The 20,222-nt window shown below is 38.0% G+C and overlaps 1 protein-coding gene across 1 annotated transcript; it reads left to right on the forward strand.

Annotated features, from left to right (window-relative positions):
* Positions 1 to 4,571: 4,571 nt before the first annotated feature.
* On the forward strand, positions 4,572 to 13,617 carry LOC113019602 (uncharacterized). Its single transcript, XM_080293308.1, has 15 exons — positions 4,572 to 5,008; positions 5,180 to 5,241; positions 5,728 to 5,838; positions 6,031 to 6,144; positions 6,345 to 6,431; positions 6,562 to 6,657; positions 6,998 to 7,096; positions 7,359 to 7,457; positions 7,697 to 7,888; positions 7,973 to 8,041; positions 8,209 to 8,307; positions 9,701 to 9,817; positions 9,922 to 10,017; positions 10,180 to 10,275; positions 11,549 to 13,617. The coding sequence occupies exons 4-15, from the start codon at positions 6,070 to 6,072 to the stop codon at positions 11,651 to 11,653; spliced, it is 1,230 nt and encodes a 409-aa protein (XP_080149434.1). The 5' UTR covers positions 4,572 to 5,008; positions 5,180 to 5,241; positions 5,728 to 5,838; positions 6,031 to 6,069; the 3' UTR covers positions 11,654 to 13,617.
* Positions 13,618 to 20,222: the final 6,605 nt, after the last annotated feature.

Here is a 20,222-nt window from a genome sequence, read left to right on the forward strand (position 1 = left end):
GAACCACGACAAGCGCCGTCCCTTCGCTTGACCCCAGTCGCTCTCGTCTGCTCCCCTGTAACACTTCTCTTTTATTGAGGTTACATGAATATACATGGGTTCATTAACATATGACGTCTACATACACACAAAGAGTACCTTGCCTGTGCGTTGTGTAAGTGTGTGTGTGTGTGTGTGTGTGTGTGTGTGTGGTCAGAGTGTGACCCTGTGAAGACTCCCCAAAGCTGGTGCCAGGAGTCTAGAGGTCCATCTAAACAAGAGACTCTTACACTCAAACAGATATACGTGTGTTTGCTATACCATATATCAGCAAGAGAAGATACCTCTCCTAGGAGGTGTGTGATCTATGCCAGAACACTCTGAAGAGGAGTGAACGCACTCCCCCTTCATGCTACACAGAGCCGTTACAGACCTCCTAGGATGAGACATTCGTTCAATCTACAAATGATTATACACTTCTAAGCATATATGACTAAATATTTCTAAGCATAAATGACAATAAACAATACAAATCGAACACTAACTTCAATAAAGGCACAAAACTAAAAGGAGGATTTATTTGATTAGCTTAAATAATAATAAATGGACAACTAATAATAGTGAAACAATATACAGAGAGCGTTAAATTCTGTTTTTGAAGGCAAACCGATTCCAGATACTTATTAGTGGCTGCAATTGCTCTGAGTTTAGCTTGAGACAATACACATAATTTACTCTTTATGTATTTATATGTATTTACAGGTTAATGTAGTAATGATGAAAATACAAGATGAAATACCATATTCCTAATATTACTGTAATAATAGTTCTATGGTGAAGCCATGCTATTTATTTACTATTACTACCAAACGTTAAGCTTGGTGAAAGTGTGTTTTAGCAGTTGATTTTGATTGACACTGATTTCATGTTCTTTGTTTTCCTTGTTTGTTTGTTTTTTGGTCATCACCACTGTCCTTTGGGATCTCCTTGGATCATGGACTGTATCAAACATGAGTAAAATGCATATTTCAATGCTTTGAGCAGCAGGAGAAAAAAAACAGGCCTTGCCTGCCGTCCAGTTTTCCTTTTATTTCTTTAGATCTCATGTCAGGGTACTACACGCTCAAACTATAATGAGAGCTCAGATATGTCACCTGTCACCAGTTTCCAGAGAAGAAGGAAACTGATCAAATGTTAAGGTGAAAGAATGAAGTAGGGTCTGTTTTAAAGAGAAAATGTTAAACAAACACAGCATTTTTCCCTTGAATTCTGCTGAAGGTCATGTGCTCGACTGTTTCTTTACAGTTTGAGTTTACTGGTGGGAGGAGCTTTTTTTTCTAATGCTTGTATATAACAACCAAGAGGCTTAAGACATGATGGTACTTAATGGAAAAAATACTGTGAAAACATGCAAACAGACAGAAAAAATGAAAAAATAAAAATAACATGAACAAAAGACGTGTCATTGTGTGTAGTGCTGTGTCTTTGTTTCCTGCTTTTTCTTCAGCTGCAGTGCTCTGAGATCTCTTGGTCACTTGACAAAAGCATAAGTATGATGTTGGTTCTTAAAGCCCAATTAATGACCTTTGTGATATTTCCAAGTACTAAACAGTACCAGAAAACAGGTTCTTCATTTAAATTTCATTTATTCATTTAAACTAATGACAAACAAACAAAACGTACCCTGTCACAGACAAATATAGGTTGATTACCTTTAAATCCTGTAATATAATTCTCAGTTTTTGAACTACACCTCTGGAGTCTTTACATTGTCTACATTTGTACTGTCATGTTGTAGATTGGAGGTCAGTTGAAACACTGGAGCTTCTGGACTAAAGTGACCTGGTGTCCAACTGTATGTAGCATTTATTATTCCCTGTCCCACATTGGGTCTAATGAAGTCAGCACATGAGTCTAGAATCGTGTCGTTAACAAAGAGAGAAAACGAAGTACTGAAGCATAGATTACCCATCAGAAAAGCAGCTGGAATAACAATAATGTGGTTTAATAGAAAGCAACAACAGGGAGGTAATACTGTTCAATAAATTGAGAAAAACTTTAGTTATCATTTATGCTTATTGAGTTAACTTCATTAAACTACACTGTATTCATCATTCAATATCGGAGAACCATAGCTTGTTCATTTATTTATTTATTAATTTTTGTTATTAAAATTACTTTCAAGCATCGCAATATTTTTGCAACATATTTACTGTGTTTGGTTGACTTGTGTCCGTCCATGTCTGTGTGCATAAATGTAAAGTATGGACACACTCAAAAAACAGTTCATCATAGAAAGGTCAAAGGTCAAGGCCTTAGGTTTGTAGCAGCTGCCTAACCAGATCGCATCACGCTGGCATTAAAAGCATTTAATGAAGTTTCATTTTAACATCAGATGAACTGATTGTTTGTTTGCAACACACATTCTTTTCCTCCTCAGACTTCTGAAGAAACCACGCCTCCTGTCACCACAGGTGAGTGTTTTCCTTTAACCAGTGCTGAAGGAGTCATGCTGCACAGCCTCACTCACTGCAAGGAAGCAGATGCATCAGTTTCATTTATGAGGTAAATACTGGTTGTTTGTATAATAGAAACATATGATGTGTGTCTCTGTGGTTCTAACTGACAGTTTTACAGTGTTAAACTGTACAAATATAAAACTGTAATGTAGTTCTCATATGCAGATTTGTTGTGATTTAAAGTGTATTTGTTTATTTGTGAGGCAGTTTACAACAAGCTACATTGCAATGGTTATTATAACTCTATGCTGTTCATTAAACAGTGTGTGTGCAATGAAGTCCATCTACAGAGAAGAGAAAGCAAAAGCTTAATTATGCCAAATAATTAAGGGCTCATTTACATGGACTGTTACCTTTTTTTAGTAAAAATAAATAAAATCATTAATTCTGATCATAGTTAACTGCGGATAGATCATCAAAGCATGGTATATATCAAAGATGAGTTACAATATCGTTTCATTTTTTTGAGTTCAACATGATTACGATAAGATAACCTTTATTAGTCCCACACGTGGGAAATTTGTTTTGTTATAGCAGAAAGTGGACAGTGCAAAGTCACATAGAAAAATTGGAAAAACACTGTAATAAGATAAGAATAAGATACTGTACACAACTGTACACAATAGAATAGAATAAAATAAAATAAAATACTATATACAATAGAATAAAATAGAATACAAATGCTATATACAATTGAGCACAACGATGCCAGAACGAGAAAGTAAAGAGGAGATAAAGAAGCTCAGAATGAGCGTAGCTGCTGTAACAGGCTGCCACACACGGGGAGGAATGTGTCTTTACATTATGCACATTTTTACTTTAATTTTGTAGATTGTAGGTCAGTTGAAACACTGCAGCTCCTGCACTAAAGTGACCTGGTGTCCCACTTTATTATTCCTTGTTTCCATCATCCCACAAACTGGAAGAATATCCACATTGTATTGGCTTTACTGAAGTCAGCACATGAGTCTAGAAGCATGTGGTTACCAAAGAGAGAAAACGTGTAGTGAAGCACAGATGAAGCAGCTGGGATAACAATAATGGGCTTTAACAGTTATGACAATAGAAAGCATCACCAGGAAGGTACAAAGGCTACTGCACAATAAAACAGACGTAAACTTCAGTTATAATTTATGCTTATTGAAATAACTTGATTAAACTACAGTGTCTTCATCATTCAATACCAGAGGAGCATAGTTTGTCTGTTCATTTATTTATTTATTTTTTTATTATCATTATTTTGAATATTATCAAAAATACTTTTAACCATTAGTAACATTTGCCACATATTTACTTTGTTGATTTGTTAGTTTGTGTCTGTCCTGGAAACAGGTTTGTGTGCACAGATGTAAACAGTATGGACACACTTAAGAAAACGTTTCATCATAGCAAGGTCAAAGGTCGAGGCCTTAGGTTTGTAATAGTTGCTCAACCAGACCATATCATTGGCATTACAAGCATTTAATGAAGTTTCCTTTTGACATGTGCACACTCAGATGAACTGATTGTTTGTCTGACAGGCACAAATTCTTTTCTCATCAGACTTCTGAAGAAACCACGCCTCCTTTAACCTTTAACCAGTGCTGAAGGACAAATGCTCTCACTCACTGCAAGGAAGCAGATGCAACAGTTTCATTTATGAGGTAAATACTGGTTGTTTGGTTGTTTGCACAACTTACTGTATAATAGAAACATAATGTGTGCCTCTGTGGTTCTAACTAATCTTGCTAATCTTGCTCAAAAATGTAAAACTGTAGTTTTCAGATGCAGATTTTGTGGTGATTTAAGGTGTATTTGCTTATTTGTGAGGAAATTTACAACAAGCTTCATTGTAATAGTTATTATCTCTCTATGCTGTACATTACACAGTGTGCGTGCAATGAAGGCCATCTACAGAGAAGAAACAGTTTAAGCATAATTATGTCAAATAATTTAGGCCTCATTTACATGGACTCCTATGGTTTTCACTTAAAATAAATAAAATCAATTAGTCTGATCATAGTTAAGTGTTGATAGATACTAGCATATGTCAAAGTAAAGTTAGGATGTTGTTTTTAAACCACTTCGTTTTTTTTTCATTTCAACATGAATGCAGAGGTATATCTCTTTAATGTGACGATTTTCTTCTTGTTTTCCAGAACAAAATGAGCCTAAAAAACTGGTTTGGATTTCTGGTCAGCCCAGGTAACCTGACACAAGTATATTCAAATCTAAAGCTCAGTACTTGTTTATATGTGTATAAAAATACTTTAGAAAACTTGGATTTTCTTCACTTGCTATTTTTTACTGGCAGTTAGATGACAAATAAAGAAACATTTTTGGGTTTTTTTTAAATTAGAGATTATTATTAATATTAATATAGTTATTTTATTTTCATTGTTTTCTTTAATTTTTCACTTCAGATAATTTGACTCCTACTCCGGTGCTTATCTGCATCTGTATTACTGTTGTCTCCGTGTCCATTCTTCTTGTTGTCATTGTCACATACAAGTGTAAACAAAAGAAAAACAGTAAGTTACAAATTCATTTTTCAGTCTGACACAAGTTTAATGAGCTATATGAATAACTTGTTTCATTATAATTGTATTTTAACAGATGTTGGATAAAGTGCACCCAGATTAATTAAGAATTTATAAGAATCAAACTAAACACTAATCTACAACTTGTTGTGTTTCTGACAGGAGGGAGCAAACATGAAAATAAGACTTTGAGCTCAGGAAAAACAGAAAATGACAACAAGCATGTAAGTAAACAATGGACATTACTTTTATCTACTTCTGATGAAAAAAGAAATAGAGAATTGTGTGTCAGAGGGGAGTCTAACCTGAACAACAAGGTTCAGTCAGAGCTGAATCAGAAGAGAGAAACGAACATGCTGCACTAAAAACTAATTACAGATGGTGTAAAATGAATGACTGTCATGGCTGTGAGTAAAGGCATGATGAAAGGACAAACTTAAAAAATGCAGAAATAGATACCACAATAAAAAGAGACTCCATTATAAAGCAAGATGAGGTTTTAGAGGTGTTGATTTGTTGACATTTGACAGCTTGTTTCAGTCTTTATAGTTAGTGAAATTATGCACCTGTGCATTTGTTGCCTACAACTCTTAATTTCATTTGTCTTCACCTATGATGCAGAAAAGATTGGCTGAGCCAAACTGCCCACAGACATGTTAAATGGTGTGCTTCACCACTTTAACTTGTTTTATTTCTCATTTCTCTCCCAGTCCAAAGTCAGAAAAACTCAGAGTCAGAAGGATGAAGGACACGTGAAGCAGGAGGTTGAGAAGAAGGTGAAGGCAGAGACTCTGAAGGCAAATGAGATCGAGGGGAATGAGGTACATTGAGTTTCTAATTATTTATCCTCTTCACAAGGCATCGTTATTTATTCCAGTAATGTTCATATTTGGTGTCAGTTTACAGTAACTCCCAGTGAAAACTTAAATATGATTTACACCAACAGAAGCGGAAGAGAAATTAAAACCTCTAAAATTCAGATTTTTTTGTTGCATTTTTACTTTAAAAAACAGTCTGAGACTCAGAGTCAAGATGTAAAAGCTGAAGTCCGGATGGTCGAGGATCAGAATGAAGGGAATGAAAACCTGCAGACACCAAACAAAGATCTGAAGACCAACAATGCTGAGGTTAAACTCTTTGCTTTAATACTTTAGTCTTTAAATCTTAAATGTTATCAATTTTAAATTCTTTTTTATTTTTAATTTAAAACCTAACGGTAACACTGCTAAATTATGGAACAGAATGACAAACGATAATGCAACTCTATATTGCTCATATCACCAAACAATCATGCTGCTGGCTCACATACACTGACACTGACTTTCAGCTGCAGCTGTCAAAGTCAGGTGATTTAAAGAAGACCAAACCTGAACCAGAGAAGCAGAGTGTGGAGATCAGTACACCAAAGGAGGAGGTGTGTTTGCCCTTGGACAGCTTTGCATGCACAAAACCAGCTCAGATGTTTCCCCAGTTATTATCTAGTCTATGCTCAGATCTCAAATGAGTGGACTATTAATCCTCTCAGCTGTGCTTTTGTCTGTTAGTTGGAGAAAAATGAAGTAATGACACCTGACATGCTTAAGAAAAAGCAGAAGACTTCTTCACTGAAGCTCGACCTTGCTGTCACCAGGAGGAATAAAGTACGCAACATCCCCTCTTACAGCCCACATGAACACAATTAATTTTATAATTTAATTTATATTATACCAAATAACATCTGCCACCTTGTGGTGTTTTTTTTAAGGAACCACACTTGAATGTCACTAGATAAATTAAACAGTTACCCCTTCAGTGAGCACTCGGTGATGTTTAGAAGGAAAAGTTTTGTTTTAAAACTGAGGCCCGCTGAGGAAGCACAGCCATATTTGATCAGTAGCTGATCTTTGTCTTACTTTATATGTTAATATCAAGGAAAAAAAATTCCTGCTTCAAGTATTTTTATATGATCGTGACTCATTTCAAACACTTTTCTTTTTTCAGCTGGAAGATACAGTTGATCAGTTTTTCAGTGGTAAAAATCAGTCAATGGAAAACGAGCTGGATAACCTGAAGAGGACGCTGCACGCCAGAGAAAAAGAGGTTGATTTCTTCACTTCACCTTTTATAAATTGGCATTTATCCTTTTATATTTAGTTTATATGAGGTTTATTTTCAGATATATCAGATTTCAGATATCTATGTTTAACCTGATAGCAACTTTGAAAAATGTGTCCCCTGCACATGCTTATGCTTCATTTGGCTATTCAAACTTTGTAAAGTTACAGTCATCATTGCTGATGACTACAAGCTTGAGGCCAAGTATAAGCTACAGTCCTAATTTAACTGTGTTTGTGGTTTTTAGCTGGAGAGATTTAAATGGCTGAGAAATTACCTCATTTATGAAATCCCTGAGTCTTTTTCACAACTGAAGTTTAAGCTCGCCATCAGCAGGGTGCAGAAGGTAAACACACACAAACATACACTCTTCTGTAACACATGCACTCATAATGTCAAGGCTGTTTGATTCACTTGACTCTTATATAATATACCAATTTATAACAGAGAAATGTCAAGACTTCCTACCTCAGTATTATATACTATAAAAAGAAAAATAGTCACAGATTTGTTTTCTTTTCGTATTAATCTTGCCTTTTAATGTCCTGCTTAATAACACAGTGTGTTTCTCAATTTATCTTTCAGCTGGAGGACAAAGTAAAAGAACTACTTCATGGTAAAGATCAGTCAAATGAGAAAGACTTGCAGATCCTAAAGTGGAAGCTTGAGGCCAAAGAAAAAGAAGCTGCAGCCCTGAAGCTCACTGATGAACACCAGACTGAGGAAGGAGATGAGAAAAACCTGCAGACACTGGAGAATAACTCACCAAACCATGTTGTGGGTAACATTTTTGCAAATTAAATCTTCCAAAACTTTGAACATTTATTTTAAAAGCTGTAACATTTTTTTCTCTAATCTCAGGTGGATGAGGAAGTAGCTGTGGCACAGCAGCAGCTGCAGGGTGAGGAACAGCACAGCGGGAATGATGAGGTGAGGATGCAGACACTGAAGAAAAGGCTGGAGAGCATGAATGAAGTGGTCTAAATGAATGAAACCAGCTCAGATGTTTCCCCAGTTGTCATCTAGTCCATGCTTAGCTGTATGCTAACCTAAATGAATGAATAATTGATCCTCTCAGCTGTGCTTCTGTTTGTTAGTTGGATAAAACTGAGGTGATGACACCCGACATGCTTAAAGAAAAGCAGGAGGCCTCTTCACAGCTGAACCTCGGCCTTGCTGTCACCACGAGGAACAAAGTAAGCAACATCACCTCTTACAGCACACACGACCTTATATTACACTAACTCAGGACAACCATGATATGGTACTTTTTAAAGAACTACATGTGAATGTCAGGAGACAAAGTAAACAGTTGGTGAGCACATGGTGATGGTTAGAAGAAACGTCGTCTTTTAACAATAAAAAAAAGTCTCTAACAAACTGGGGGATCAGTAGCTGATCTGTTACGGAAAAAAAAAATCAGTGGATGGAAAAAGAGCTGGATAACCTGAAGACGACACTGCAGGCCAAAGAAAATGAGGTGGATGTCTTCACTCTACTGTTTATTAATTGGCACTTATCCTTTTATATTTAGCTTATATGAGGATTATTTTCAGATATGTTTTACCTGATAGTTAATAAAGGTAGAAAAATGTTTCTCCTGCAAAGACTTGGCTATTCTAACTTTGTGAGGTGTAAGTCACCATTGCTGATGGACCATTCCACCAAACCTGTGGTTTGAAGAGAAGCAAAAAGTGATTTTAGCATTAAAATGTAAACAGATTTTGATATAGATCAGGAAGTAGCTACAGCACAGCAGCAGCTTTTGGGTGAGGAACGGAGGAAAGTGGATGTTAAAGTGAAGACAAGGCTGGAGAGCAAGAACGAGGTGATAGACAGAGTGGGCAGGTTTGAATGGAAGCTCCAGGGTGCACAGCAGCAGAGTATTCATTTTTCATATGATATTAACTCAGCGGTCCCCAACTTTTGTTGCGCCATGGACCGGTTTATGCCCGGCAATATTTTCATGGATGCCTTTAAGGTGTCGCGGATTAATACAATAAAATAAAACCAGTACCGGTACCGAAAAAAGAAGATTTATTCATAACACACGTGAAGAGACCAAGGAAAACCGAGTTAATGATAAAAACGATAACAAAATAACGCTGAAAACCGATAAAAACCCTGAAAACCATACATTTCACACCTGAGCCTCAACTCTCGCGGCCCGGTACCAAACGACTCACGGACCCGAGGCCCGGGGGTGGGGACCGCTGTGTTAACTCAAACACATTATAGAAAACTATTTTATTCAGTTTTATTCAGACATTAGCTGTACATTTTGTACTTAACAAGTAACATATACTACATTTAAACACGAGATTATTGAAGGTGCTGCTGTAGCAATAAAGTGTAGATACATGTAGATACATTATTTGTCTGATGCAACATTGCATCAGACAAATAATGTATTTTAGCCATAATGCTAAAATAATGAATTTTAGCATTATTGCTTTTTTCCAAATCGCAAATCCAAATTTTAACAAAAAATAAGTAAATGTAAATCTCCTTATTAAACACACAAAAAGGACATGTCTCATCTTCTCTAATCATTTTCAAAGACTTACATTCTCCTCTCTTTCCTCCCAGCTTGAAATCAAGGTAAGTGAACTCCAGCAGCAGCTGAAGGATGAACAGCAGAGCAGAGAGAAAGCTGAGAAAGATGTGCAGACTCTGAAGGATGAATTGGAGAATAAAAACAAAGAGGTGCGTATTCATTATATAAAGATCTACATATCCACCCACCATAACATTTGTGTGTTTTTCAAGGCTTTACAATTTGTTCAAAATCCTTTATGTTTCTTTGTTAGCTACAAGAGTCCAAGTGTCAGTTTGAGTCTCTCACAGAGGTGAGCCAAAAGTCTGAGCGACAGCTGAGTGAACTAAAAGAAAGATACAAGGAGGAGGTCAGTGAGTTTATAATCTGCTCTTTGAAAAACACTCTTCACACAGGAGGGAAGTGAAACAAAATCTCACCATAAATGTTCAACACAAGATTAATAAAATTAATTTTAGTTTTAAATTTACATTTATATGTATATAAATGTGTTTTCTTTCTTCTCTTGCAGTTCAAGAAGAAGATTCGGGGTGAACAGCAGAGGAGGAAGGAGGTTGAGGAAGATATAAAGGCCCTGAAACAGGAGCTGGAAAACAAGATAAACCAGGTATGTGCCCATTTTTAAAGATCTTTTCTATTTTCCTATTTTTGTTATTATGAATCATTTCATGTATTAATACTCCATGCTCATTTTAAGGATGGCCAATGTTTTAGATAACAAGGCTATTGCATGTACAAGTAATATGTGTGAGCCAAAAGCTTATGCTTGAGACAGTTTTAAACTTTTTTTTTAATTCTGTATGATGTCACTGAGAGGTAATACATGCATCTATCATGTTATCCCAGGTACGGAAGCCACACCCACTTCTGTTCAAATTAGTAAAAAGCTGCTATTAAAGGATAAAGAAAGAGTGGAAGCTGGGCTGTTTTAGCCAGCTGGGCTGGAATTATTACATTATGCATTGTGGGCTAGAATCACAAAGGTGTTTCCAATAGTTACACTGCTGTGTCTTTATGAGCATCAAAGATAAGGTATTGTTATTACAACTACACAACAACAACGTAAAAAGGATACAGTAATTGTAGTAGAATTCATGAGCAGAGAAAGCTTAGTGTAAGCTACGATGTTTCAGATTCATACCAAAAAATGAAACACCACACTGAACATTTTAGAGGTGCACTGCAAAGGTAAAGTGTGTCACAAAACGGCCAAGTACCAAAGATCAAACCCACGTGCAGAAAACCCAAAGCGGAGGCTGAGGAAAGGGTTTAACAAAGGTTTATTAACTAGCACAAAAATGATGTTTACGATAGCGCTTGACACATGGGGTGTGAGGGTCTTGGCCAGGGGAGAGGGATAAGCAAGGGGACAGGTCCAAGAAAGCAGCGGCAGCTGCTGGTGATTAGGTACGTACTGGAAGAGAGGAGAGCAGTGTTAGAGCGGTAGCCAATGAGGAGTTCTGGAGAGGGTGGAAGCTATGAAAATCTTCTGTGCAGGTGGCAGATGGAAGCGTTGAAGGAGAGGTGGTGCGGTCCAGGTGGGTTTGGTGGTGTCCTGAGCGGTGAAGATCCCGTGGTGGTGTAAGGTTGCAAGTGACACTGCAGGCCACAAGATTGCAAGGTTAGGTTGAGAATCATAGACATGAAGCGTGAGGCCCGGTTACCAACATAGGGTAGTTGACGAACTGGCGAGGAAGCAGTGTCAGCAAGCAGCTTAAATCTACGACCTGATTGCCTCAATCAGCTTCAGGTGAGGGAGGTTGTAGGCTCTGCCCATGGGTGGATACCAGGGAGGTCCAGACCTTCAGCGGAATTTTACAGCCACACACCCAGACCATGACAAAGTGGTTCTTATTGTGTGCATTAATTCTTTGCTTTAGTTACAAAAAGCCAAAGAAGAACCTGAGGAGGCTGTGAAAGAATGTGACATCTCTGGAGATGAACATTTGGTGCCAACAGAACCAACCAAAGCTCCGGACAATTAATTAAATATTTGATGTCAGTAATTCAATATTTCTTTTACATGATTGTTTATTGAATCAATTTCAGAATTGTTGAAGGCTACACTTTTTTCTTACTGTGAATTTGTATTACTGGACAATCTATGCAGTAATATAATACTGTGACAGCAGGAGGATTTCAATGCAGATGTTTGTACTTTAATTTCTGATGTTTCACGTATATGTTTACTTAAATGCCACTGGCCTTTATCATACTCACATTTAGTTTTGTGCTTCATTCACTAATTATTATAGTGTAACAGTCACATATGAAACTATTCTGTCATTATTCTGACTGTGTGACTCTGTATTATTATTATTATTATTATTATTATTATTATTATTATTATTGTTTTATAGCTGAAAGATTGGATATACATTTAATATTCTTTGTTAAGAGTATTTTCTGTTTAGTTTGGACTATTTACTTTTAATTTTTATAGCTCTTGATAAGTAGGTCTCTTCTATACTCTCCAATTATAGGCCCATTTCCAATCTGCCCTTTCTGTCCAAAGTACTGGAACGAGTTGTCCTCAGGCAGCTCCAGTCATTTTTAGACAACAACAGTCTCTATGAGAAGTTTCAGTCTGGTTTTAGAGCTCGTCACAGCACTGAAACCGCCTTACTGAGAGTTTTTAATGATTTGCTTTTAACTGTAGACTCTGGTTGTGCTGCTGTCCTAGTAACCTTAGACCTGACAGCAGCCTTCGACACTGTTGATCACAACATACTGTTATCCCGCCTAGAACACTGTGTCGGTCTGAAAGGTACTGTTTTAAAGTTTTTCCAGTCCTATCTGGATAACAGGAGTTTTTCTGTTCACCTCGGTGACCTGTCATCTCCCAGAGCTCCTTTAACTTGTGGTGTACCTCAGGGGTCCATTCTAGGCCCCCTGCTGTTTATTCTGTATTTGCTCCCTCTGGGCGATGTGCTGCGCAAACATAATGTGTCCTTCCACACCTTTGCTGATGACATTCAGATCTACCTCCCTCTGAGGTTAGACTGTAAGGACTCTCTGCAGCCGTTATTCTCCTGTTTGTCTGACATTAAGACTTGGATGGCTCTTAACTTTCTACATCTAAATGAAAGTAAAACTGAAGTCATTGTGTTTGGGCTTCCTAAAGACCCCAACCTTTCCTTTGATTTTATGGGACCCCTAACTTTCGAATGTACTTCCTCCATTAAGAGCCTCGGTGTTACTTTTGACAGTGCTTTTAAATTTGATAAACAAATCAGCTCCGTAGTCAAGGGATCTTTTTATCATCTACGGATTTTAGCTAAAGTCAAGTCCTACCTGTGCAGGAACGATCTAGAAAGGGTGGTCCATGCTTTTATTACTTCACGGCTGGACTACTGTAACTCCCTTTATGCTGGTTTAGATCGTTCCTGCCTGCATCGCCTTCAACTAGTGCAGAACGCTGCTGCTCGCATGCTGACCGGCTCCAAAAAGAGAGACCACATCACTCCGGTCCTCTGCTCTCTCCACTGGCTCCCAGTTGCTTTTAGGATTGATTTTAAAATTTTACTGTTGGTTTTTAAGGTTCTTAACGGTACTGCACCTCCTTACCTGGCAGAGCTTCTTAGCATTTACCGCCCCAGGAGATCTTTGAGGTCAGCAGACCTGATGCTTTTAGATGTTCCCAGGTACAGACTAAAGACTAGGGGAGAGAGGGCTTTTGCTGTGGCTGCACCCAGACTGTGGAACAGTTTACCTCCTCACATCAGATTCTCCACAAGCCTAGGAACTTTTAAAACTGCTCTTAAAACTCACCTCTTCTCATTGGCTTTTAGCAAGGTTTAACTTATTGTTTTAATTTATTGTTTTATCAGTGAGGTGTTTTATGTACTTGTGTTTTATTGTATTTTATATTTGTATTTTATTGTACAGCACTTTGGTCAGCCTCGGTTGTTTTTAAATGTGCTTTATAAATAAACTTGACTTGACTTGACTTGACTTGACTGCTGAAACTGTTAGCACAGAAATGTATCTTATCTTTGAAAGAGCATTTGCACATCGTTTGTCTTAAGGCCTGATCCCTGTCTTTCATACAAACTTGTTTCCCTGGAAAATAATTTCTTGAAAAAAGTGTGTTTCCTAGTAATAACCAGTTGATGGTACAGTGCACACATAGTGCAGCTGTTTGTCTGTTTACCACAAATCTGTCTGATTGTTTGCTCCCAAATACAACGTCAGTTACCAAATAAAACCATGTTCTCTTCAGGCCAAGGTCACTGGTACAGTTCAAGCAGTAGTTGAACTGATTGGTGTTCACTGTGGCACACTTTAGGCCTTACCTAGACCCCAGATTTTATCCTTGTGTGACATGGTGGGCTGAAACACATCTGTCCTTTGACAGAAGAATGTCCCTGTTTTCATAATCTGAAAAATGGAAACATTTCACTAAAAATCTTCAAAGTTAAATTGTCTGATGAGGGATCACAGTTGTAAAAATAAAGTTTTAACAGATCCCCATTCAGTCCTTTGAAAAGTACATCCTTACTGTTTCCATAGGAAATTATGGAGTCACTGTCATCCAGGTGCAGAAAACAGATCATCACAAAGTGTCACAACATTTATAAAAGTTGTTGAGTTGGTCAGTCTTTGGTCCAATGCAGTTATGGAGCTTTCATGTATGTGTTAATAAAATGATACAATCGTCCCCCGAGGATATGCGAGCAAACTCACCTTTAGGTCAGATTGTGTAAAATGACATTTAAAGTACTAAATGAATAAGCAAGTATCACTTACTGTATTTAGAAGGGTTAAAAGAGGAAAGTATCTTCTCGCTAAAAATAACAAGAGCACAAAATATCTCAAACAATGTCCTTTGGACAAACAAGATCAAAGGGGAGATGTTTAGACACAATGTACAACCGCACATTTGGATAATCATACTGCAAAAAGTTATCATAAACACATGACTGCATACTACCCAGAATCCCGTAAAACTTCCTTTTCCCTATGACTGAATGCATTGGTCCAGACAACAGAAACACTACAATTCAGCTTTATGTTGAAGAGGAAGAATTTTATACGTAAAGCTTTTTACGCATTTGCTTATCTTTTATGTGTAAAATAATTTCCCCTTCTCTAATTCTGAGTCATGTATGGTCTAGTCACATTAGCAGTGCAGCCTTCTTCTTTTTTCCTTGTTTTGGGATTGGTAGTCAGTTACTGTATACATATTACAGTATACATTATACATAGTATAACTTCTAGGTCTTAACAGTAAGGTTAATGCAGAACTGCACTGAACCTGCATTGTTTCTAAAAGTCAGGAGGGAGCAATTAAGTTTAATTAATTTATGACCTTAGTAAACACTTTCTTAATAACTTTATGGTCACTATTTAATCTGTATTAAACACAGAGGGTTTTTTTGCAGGATTTACCTAATGTCTTGGGAATAGTTCTGCATGTCGACATTGTTTTCAGCTGTGTTGGTAGTATTGTCCTATCAGTGAAAGTTTTGGTCTGTTGGCCAGTCTTTGGTCTGATGCAGTTGAATTCTTTGATAGCTTTGGTTACCCCCTGATTTTCATCTACTTTAATCAGGTTAAAATTTAAATGCATGTTTCAGTTTACTTTCTGACCAAATACCTAAATTCACAACAGCCCTGAAGTTGTCCAAGCAAATGATACTAAAAATCATCTTAACATTCCCACTGGGATATTTCTAACTGGAATATGTTATATTTGTTGAATGTTTATGAAATGGTGTAAAAATGTTCATTTTTGTTTTTCTATAAAACAGTAAAAAATATACTAACCCTAGTTTTGTTATGTAAATTTGTAATTCATTTCACTCTTGGAAAAGTGTTTAGAAAAGTGATTGGTCTGTTAACCTTTGGACCCTCCCATTAATTAAGGGATTAAGAGCACACTGTGTGGGTCTGGTGGAAATATCTTTATCTAAATAAATGTCATATAATTTCAAAGAATGAAGTTGGAAGTGCATTCTCAAATAAATCACCTGTTGTCACCCACTGCCTTTTTGAGTACCGACCCCTCGGGGAATCGCTGCATCGTTTGATCCAGTTTTCTTTATGTTAATTGGGCAAAATCACTCTGTTTTGGATTTGTGGTAACTTAGTTGTAGAATAAAATGTGTTTGCTCTGGTACCACATGGTGGTCAGGGCTCTAAAAATATCTGTGTGTGTTTATGTTGACTTGTAAAACTGGAGGTGGCAGAGTTGAAAATGTTAAGATTTTCACTGGGATTGACAAAAATGGACAAGATTAGAAATGAGTACATCAGACACAAAACTCAGCAGTTTGGAGATAAAGTCAGAGAGGAGAAGCTTAGATGGTTTAGATATGTGCTGAGGAGTAGAGGTAGATTCGTGGATATGTGGCAGGAGACATGCAGATGGAGGCAGTTGAGTGAAGCAGTTGAAGGAAGAAGGAGAAGACCGTAAAGTGCAGCTGGGAGGTTTCAGGAGAAGACAATAACAGGAGCAGATCCAACCTATTTTATTAAATGTTTTTGTAGAACTTGGCCTGAGGATACAGATCCTCTTTCACTGATCAATATTCAGGTAAATTCAGTTCAGCTTATTGGTGCAGACCTTGATGCTTGGTTCTTGGGATGCAACTCAGTATTCTTCTTCCTCCAAACACGACGAGTTGAGTTTATACCAAAAAGTTCTACTTTGGTTTCATCTGACCACATGACATTCTCCCAATCCTCTGCTGTATCATCCATGTGCTCTCTGGCAAACTTCAGACGGGCCTGGACATGCACTGGCTTCAGCAGCGGAACACGTCTGGCACTGCGGGATTTGATTCCCTGCCGTTGTAGTGTGTTACTGATGGTGACCTTTGTTACTTTGGTCCCAGCTCTCTGCAGGTCAATCACCAGGTCCCCCCGTGTGGTTCTGGGATCTTTGCTCACCGTTCTCATGATCATTTTGACCCCACGGGATGAGATCTTGCGTGGAGCCCCGGATCGTGGGAGATTATCAGTGGTCTTGTATGTCTTCCATTTTCTGATGATTGCTCCCACAGTTGATTTTTTCACACCAAGCTGCTTGCCTATTGTAGATTCACTCTTCCCAGTCTGGTGCAGGTCTACAATACTTTTCCTGGTGTCCTTCGAAAGCTCTTTGGTCTTGGCCATGGCGGAGTTTGGAGTCTGACTGTTTGAGGCTGTGGACAGGTGTCTTTTATACAGATGATGAGTTCAAACAGGTGCCATTCATACAGGTAACGAGTGGGGGACAGAAAGTCTTCTTACAGAAGACTTTACAGGTCTGTGAGAGCCAGAGATTTTCCATGTTTGAGGTGACCAAATACTTATTTTCCACCCTGATTTATGAATCAATTCTTTACAAATCCTACCATGTGAATTCATGGATTTTTTTTTCACATTCTGTCTCTCACAGTTGAAGTGTACCTCTGGTGCAAATTACTGACCTCTGTCATCATTTTAAGTGGGGGAACTTGCACAATCGGTGGCTGACTTTTTTGCCCCACTATATATATATATATATATATAGTGTTGGGAAGGTTACTTTTAAAATGTATTCCATAACAGAATACAGAATACATGCCCCAAAATGTATTCTGTAACGTATTCCGTTACATTACTCAATGACAGTAACGTATTCTGAATACTTTGGATTAATTAATATATTATCATGCTTTTTACAACAACCTGAATGTACTATTGCTGTGTGATTTATTACTATTACTGAAGGTCCGCGACTCCGAACTGTAGTAAAGGGACCTCTGACTAATACGGCGGGGTCCCTGTCGGCTCGTAGCCGAAAAATAGCTTTACTTTGTTGTGTGGGTCAACTTTTCTTGCGAGAGACAGAGAGAGACGTTGAAAGACTGCTCGAACGGAACTTATTGTTTTCGGAGGAAAACACGAACACGGTGTACAGTCGAGTCTTAATAGCTTACTTACAACTGGGCTCGTCAGGCACTCTTCTTGGCTGCAGTGGTTATTATTATATTTACATGCTTCCAGCTCCCGTTTTTCCTCGATGACAACTCCTACCTTTCCACTCCCCTTTTTCTCCCTCCTCGCGCTCACAGACACATAACGTGTATGGCAGTCCATTCTCCCTGCAACACGGACTACACTGCCCATGATGCTACATTCTTTAGAGCTATGCTTGTAGCATTCTGCCTGTTAGCTTAGCACAACAACAACAACAACGAAAAGGCGCTCTCTCAAAACACACAGTCGCAGAGAGAGAGAGAGAGAGAGAATGTCGCCCTGTAACCATGGCAACCGTAACGCTGCCGCCTGGAACAACAGAACGTAGCTGTCAAACAAAACCCAAACAGTCCTGACCCGCGACAATGTGAAACAGGAAAGTACCGCAGTGTAATCCATTTATTTCAACAAAGTAACTGTATTCTGAATACCACCTTTTTAAACGGTAACTGTAACGGAATACAGTTACTCATATTTTGTATTTTAAATACGTAACGGCGGTACATGTATTCCGTTACTCCCCAACACTATGTATATGTGTGTATGTGTATGTATATATATATATATATATATATATATATATATATATATATATACAGATATATATATATATATCAACATACAAAGAAACAAACATGGTATAGCATGTTTAAGCGAAAACTGGCGTGCTAACTTCCTGTTAACTTCTAACTCTGTTAAATGTAATAAATTCTGTTTTCGTGGATGCCTGGATGTTAAACTTCATCGTTACACTTGGTAAAGCAGCAACACTGATCATTTTATTAAAGATGGAAGAATTTAGAATGCTTTTAACTCTCAGTGATGCTGCAGTGTTCGTTTGACTTTGGGACTGTCATGACTCTGTGCAGGCAGGCAGGGAGAGAGGACCCAAAATCCAGGACTCACAGAGGCAAACATTACTCAAAACACTTAGCTTTATTGCTGGATAGCAACCGAACAGAAAACTAACCAAACTGAGAGTATAAAGACAAACTAAACAGGCAGGCAGTGTAGCAAAGAGAACACACAGTGAAACTGAGGGTATGGCACGACAACAAGCAGTGGAAGACGCAGACACTAAATACAAGAGGTGAACAGGACTAAGAGGAAACAGGAGACACAGCTGACGCTGATTACACTGATGAGACAGGGAAAGCACAAACAGAACACACTGATAAAATAACACTGACCTTCAAACTAAAACAGGAAATGCACAGACTGGACTCAGAGATGCGGTACAGGCAGAACAGAGGAAGCACAAAACCAAACCTCTAAGAACCAAAGGGTGTAAACCCAAACACACAATCAGCATAAACTAGAACAAAGAATAATAATAACAACAACAAAATAGTAATAATGAAAATAAACGCAAAACACTATTTCAAATGACCCAAGACCGTGACAGGGACCTGAAGCGGAAGTTTTGGACCCAGATTACTCTGCAAGGCTCCTGACTATGGCAGCCGTAATGCTTTGACAATCCATCAAGCAGTGCTGCTTCGTAGCTTACCAAAGTCGTAAAAGATTTTTTGACAGATTTTTGAGCGCTGTGTACCACATAACATTGGTTAGAGGTCAGTGAGCACAACCAGAATTCATACATAACGCGCACCGTCGATTTTTTACAGAAACTTAAAATACTTTTAGTGCCCCTTATAGTGAGGGAAATACAGTATTTTATTCATGTTTTTTTGATGCCCTGTGTTGGATTATTGACCCCATGTGTGTTAGGGTATGGGTGGTTTTGTCAGGGCTCTGTGTGCGGGCAGGCGGAGAGGAGGATCCAAGCGCAGGACTCGAGCACAGAATTGTCAATCAAAACCTCAGTTTTATTGCTGACATGAAAACCAAACGTGAAGTGAATACAGAAACCAAAAACACACAGGCATAATCCGAGGGTATGACGCGATACTAAGCACAGGAAAACACAGGGCTAATATACACAGGGTGGTAATCAGGGAATTGGCAACAGGAGGGAGACACAGCTGGGAGAAATTGGACTAACGAGGAGCAAAACTGCACACACTAACATAAGACATAGACTTTCACAATAAAACAGGAAATAAGACACAAGGACGCAGACTAAGAAACACAGACTTAACACGGGCAGAACTAAAAATAAACCGGAATAAGCTGGAACATAGAACATCATCATAATCATCATCATCATCATCATCACAAGCACTAAGATAATAAGAAAACAATCAAACACACCAAAGTAACTTGATTCAGAGAAACATAAAGGACAATCCATCATTCAAAAATAAACCAGAGACAGATTTGTTTAGTGTTGAGCACACCTTCATTGTTTCAACTGATAATTATTAACTCAAAACAACATTGAGGACATTGCTTTACCAGCTACTGTAGTTACTCTAAATACGATTTCTTGTGGTATTTTTGTATGTCACAGTCTCTGGAAAATTCTGGATGCCCACATCATTTGTGGCTCGGCTTCAGGGATGACAGAGTTGTTCTGTGCCTCCTCGTCAGTCTTTGATCCAGATAAGTGCATGTCAAAGACCATTTGAAGGAATGAAGTCAATCTTTATTGATCCCAGAGAGCTTGAATCGTCCCAATTGTCCTCTTGCTTCATGGTTTAAAGT

This window comes from Astatotilapia calliptera, chromosome 3 (assembly GCF_964374335.1).
Source record: "Astatotilapia calliptera chromosome 3, fAstCal68.1, whole genome shotgun sequence".
In the NCBI taxonomy this organism is placed as follows: Eukaryota; Metazoa; Chordata; class Actinopteri; order Cichliformes; family Cichlidae; genus Astatotilapia; species Astatotilapia calliptera.

What these genes read in the sequence shown, in the direction of transcription:
- LOC113019602 (XM_080293308.1), top strand. Translation starts at nt 6,070, where the DNA reads ATGGTCGAGGATCAGAATGAAGGGAATGAAAACCTGCAGACACCAAAC. An exon ending in TGCACGCCAGAGAAAAAGAG is followed by an intron (nt 7,097 to 7,358) that starts GTTGATTTCTTC and finishes TGTGGTTTTTAG; the next exon opens with CTGGAGAGATTTAAATGGCT. An exon ending in CCATCAGCAGGGTGCAGAAG is followed by an intron (nt 7,458 to 7,696) that starts GTAAACACACAC and finishes TTTATCTTTCAG; the next exon opens with CTGGAGGACAAAGTAAAAGA.